Source organism: Telopea speciosissima, chromosome 5, assembly GCF_018873765.1.
Source record: "Telopea speciosissima isolate NSW1024214 ecotype Mountain lineage chromosome 5, Tspe_v1, whole genome shotgun sequence".
In the NCBI taxonomy this organism is placed as follows: domain Eukaryota; kingdom Viridiplantae; phylum Streptophyta; class Magnoliopsida; order Proteales; family Proteaceae; genus Telopea; species Telopea speciosissima.
This window is the reverse complement of record NC_057920.1, coordinates 65,953,758-65,957,729: the sequence shown is the minus strand read 5'-3', so window position 1 is coordinate 65,957,729 and position 3,972 is coordinate 65,953,758. Positions and strand designations below refer to the sequence as shown.

At 35.7% G+C, this 3,972-nt stretch overlaps 1 protein-coding gene across 1 annotated transcript; it reads left to right on the top strand.

Moving 5' to 3' along the window:
• The first annotated feature begins 252 nt into the window (after positions 1-252).
• LOC122661196 (ABC transporter B family member 21-like) lies at positions 253-856 on the top strand. Its single transcript, XM_043856537.1, has 2 exons — positions 253-618; positions 672-856. Exons 1-2 carry the CDS (start codon positions 284-286, stop codon positions 718-720), a joined length of 384 nt encoding a protein of 127 aa, XP_043712472.1. The 5' UTR covers positions 253-283; the 3' UTR covers positions 721-856.
• The last annotated feature ends 3,116 nt before the right edge of the window (positions 857-3,972 follow it).

Below are 3,972 nucleotides of genomic sequence, written 5' to 3'. Positions count from 1 at the left end.
AAAAGGAGCAGCTGATATGCAAAGATGTGAATGCATCATTAAGAGAACAACGCTTCAGCCCAGAAGTTCATATGATACCGGAGAATCCTACAGACATCTTGTCATTTTTCCTCGGTACAGAATGTTTAGTTTGTTTCATGCAGTACAGTTACAACCTCACACCCCTACAGCCCAACTGCCCAAATCTTGCACAGTGGCCCAATAGCTGGATGCCTCACTAGTATCCCTGCAAACATAGAGTGGAACATCAAACGATTATCTATTATGTTGTAGTTTGTTTCTAATGGGATTGTATTTGCTGGGTTATGATACCATTGTAGGAGAACGAGGAGTCCAATTGTCGGGTGGTCAAAAGCAACGGGTGGTGATTGCGCGTGCAATGGTGAAGGCGCCAAAGATATTACTACTAGATGAGGCAACGAGTGCACTTGATGCTGAATCCGAACGAGTGGTACAAGATGCACTGGACAGGGCCATGGTGAACCGCACTACAATTGTTGTAGCCCACAGGTTATCAACTATTAAGGGTGCGGATTTAATTGCAGTGGTAAAAAATGGTGTTGTTGTGGAGAAAGGGAAGCATGAAACATTAATCAATGTGAAGGACGGTGCTTATGCGTCCTTGGTAGCACTTCATACAAGTGCTTCATCTAAGTGAAAGTTCTTGGTAGTGCTTATGCGTCCTTGGTAGCACTTCATACAAGTGCTTCATCTAAGTGAAAGTTCTTGGTACCCACCTTCCCCAATTTTTGGTGATCAGTTTACATGCCCTTGTTCTTTTGTGGAAAAAGAGAGAGAGAGAGAGAACTTATTTTCTGTGTATTTCATCTTATTTTGGTATGGAATGTGCAATTTATTTGAAGTGCAACTCTTCATTCAAGGCCGATTCAAAAAGCTGTTACAGGAATCAGCCGTAATCGGAATCAAGGTCAATAGATTCTGCTGATTCCGATTGAATTTCTGAAACATTGCTCTATCTAAGGTCCAAACTCCACATTAAACCCTAGAAAGGGCATATCCAATGCATGAGGCTCACGCCACTACGGGGTTGGGAGACGGTCATAATGTATGCAGCCTTACACCTGCTTTTGTAGAGGCTGTTTTCAGATTGCACCAAACGCATACTCTATCTGGTGGTAAGCATCATGAAAGCATTCACATATGGGAATTTTTCCCATATATATATATGGGAAAAAGATCTCTGTCTGGGAGAGTGGCCTACACCAGCACTCCCATGAGTCTATCTCTCTCATCCCCATGTGAAAAGACACATCTGCCCCATTGTTTTAAGGAGGAGAGAGATAGACACATGGGAGTACTGGCGTAGGCCACACTCTCGGACAGAAAACTGTTTTCCTTTATATATATCATATCATACTATCATACTATTATATAAGTGCATGAACTCATACTTCTTGGCTACTTTTTCATTTGACTATTTTATCCTTCATTCTTGATTTAAATACCATATTTTTTTTTATAATATATTTGTCCTTTATTAGACATTTTCATAATTTATTAGTACCCTTTTCTTTATTTTCATTTTTATATCAAATATTATTATATATATAAATATATAAATAATACATTGTCCTTTTTTAAATTCTCTCACTATTAGTATCCTTATTCCTCTCAGCTCTCACGTTCCCTTTCTCATCTCTCTCTCTCTCTCTCTCTCTCCTCCCTTTTTTTTTTCTACACTCTTTCCCACTTTACTTTTTACTTCCAAAACTCTCCCCCCCCCCCCCCTTTCTCTGTCTCCCGTTGCCCTCTCTCTCTTTCTAAAATATTCCACCCCTACGAATATGGCCGTCCCACCTGAATCTATATCTTTCCAAATTCTCTCTCCCACAATTATTTTCCTAATCTCAGTTTCCTTATCAGTAACTCATACCCGAGTTCTCTTTCTATTCCACCTTATATGCGATTCTCCATATCTAAGGTATGATATAAAATTTATTTATTTTTCCTTTTTTTTTTGACATTTTCCTCGTTGATGAGCAGTTCAAATTTTTTATGATCAGATTTGTGTTCGAATGAACTTTGTAGTGATTTAGTGTTGCATTTAATGAGCTTGATTGGATGTTTTTTCAGCCTTTTTTTTTGCTTTTTCAATACTAAAGTTTGTTGAAAATAATTGCAGATTGCTTAAGATGGTGGACGGTTTGAATTTCAAGGATTTGTTGCCTTCCTATCGGCTTTCAGTTCTAAGGGAAGCATTAGATAAAAAATTGAACATAGGTAGCTTCTCCATGATGTAAAAAATTCTACAATTTTACAGTATGATTTGTGATTTTAAGCAAATGTAATTTCCATGAAATTCTGTATTTACTTCTTCTATTCTTTGAGTTTCAGCTTATATGCAGAAGATTATTTTCTTCCCCAACTTTAGACCATTGATTTATGTTAACATACTTGCTATCTATGTGCCTTAGTCATCTTCAGGGTATATGATATAGATGGCAATGGGAAGGTGACTTTCAATGATGTGTTGAAGGTGTTCCAAGATTTGACTAGGTTCGTTCATGTCAAAAAGCTAGAAAGAGTTATCTTCATTATTATTGTTTCTCTACTCTAAACAAACTAACAACTTGAATCTTTAGTTTTCACTATAGCAATATGCACCACTCCTTTGCCCAACAAAGGATCTCTTAAACTCATTGTATGCAATACCAAGACAGATGTATCTTTACCTTAATATATGTCCCTTTACAGCGTTCAGTATAAAGTTTCATGAATGATGCAATCAGATGTCATCAAGTACCCCTTTCTATTGATCAATCTCTGTTTTTCAATTTGAAAATGTTTTGAGTGCTTTGGATTCAGGCTAGAGCTCTGTAAATACAACCAATTGTTTCAAATGGAAAAATATATGCAAATAGGTCTGGATATATATTTTTCTTCATTCTCCTCTTATCAAATGTGGATCCGAGTGCATACGTCTCCACATCACTCTCTCTCTTTATATTAACTTTTATATTCGGAAATGAGTACATTAGATTCCACCATAGGGTTTTAGGTCATTGATCAAATCTGATCTGCTACATTTGGTGCTTTGAATTGTCTGGTGAAAGGAAGACTGCAATTGTTTTTCAATGATATCTTGATTATTTTTGGGAATTCTGTACATGCTCTCTAAAGGTCTATTCAATTATGATTTAGATCCATTGCTTGGTTTTGAATCCAAGCCCTTTCTATTCTTTTATTTGTTTTTTAATATAATTTGTTATAACTTTGTTACCTATAATCAGCATTATGGTTTTGAACAGACATGTCTTAGAGAATTAAGATAGATTTACCAATGGAGACCCTCTCAAAGTTGCATGAGCCTCCTATTGAACACAATGATTCAAGTATCATCTCTTAGGGATATTTGTCAACTTTTATCAATAATTTGTTGCATGGCAATCAATTATTTGTCAACTTTGTCAACTTTATCCCTCGCACGCACACTTTGCACAAGCAAGTACTATTTTTTCTATGTACAAAGAGAATACTTCGGTTGTCCATCTTCTAATTGTAGGTTCAAATTCTCTGTTTCCAATTTAACTTTTGATACTTTTGCTTTTCTTTCAATATAGTCTTGAATTTTTTACTATATTTGGACTTCAGAAGATTTTGAGCAACATGGATACTAGCAAAATAAACAAGTAGGGATTTTCGTTGGCAAATTAATCTTACTACTTAATAGCATTTTTCATTTCCTGATTTCACAAGTATTAATTATGGGTCTTTAGCTCAATTGGTAGAGTACTTGGGGTATGGAAAATAATTTCATACTTCAAGAGGATGGTGGTTCGAATCCACTAAGTCCCTTATCTATATTTCCATTTTAACTTCAATGGTAGTGTTATGGGAACTGGTATTTAATGATGTAGAGAACCCAATAGTTTACGAAGTTGTGTTTCTATCTCATTTGTTTAATTTTGACAATAGGTTCTTTGTTATTATATAGTTTTTACTGCATACTTT

Excerpts from the sequence above, each read along its gene's own strand:
- LOC122661196 (XM_043856537.1), top strand. The coding sequence starts at position 284 with ATGGGATTGTATTTGCTGGGTTATGATACCATTGTAGGAGAACGAGGA. Across the intron at positions 619-671 it reads GTGAAGGACGGTGCTTATGC|TGCTTATGCGTCCTTGGTAG; the intron begins GTCCTTGGTAGC and ends AGTTCTTGGTAG.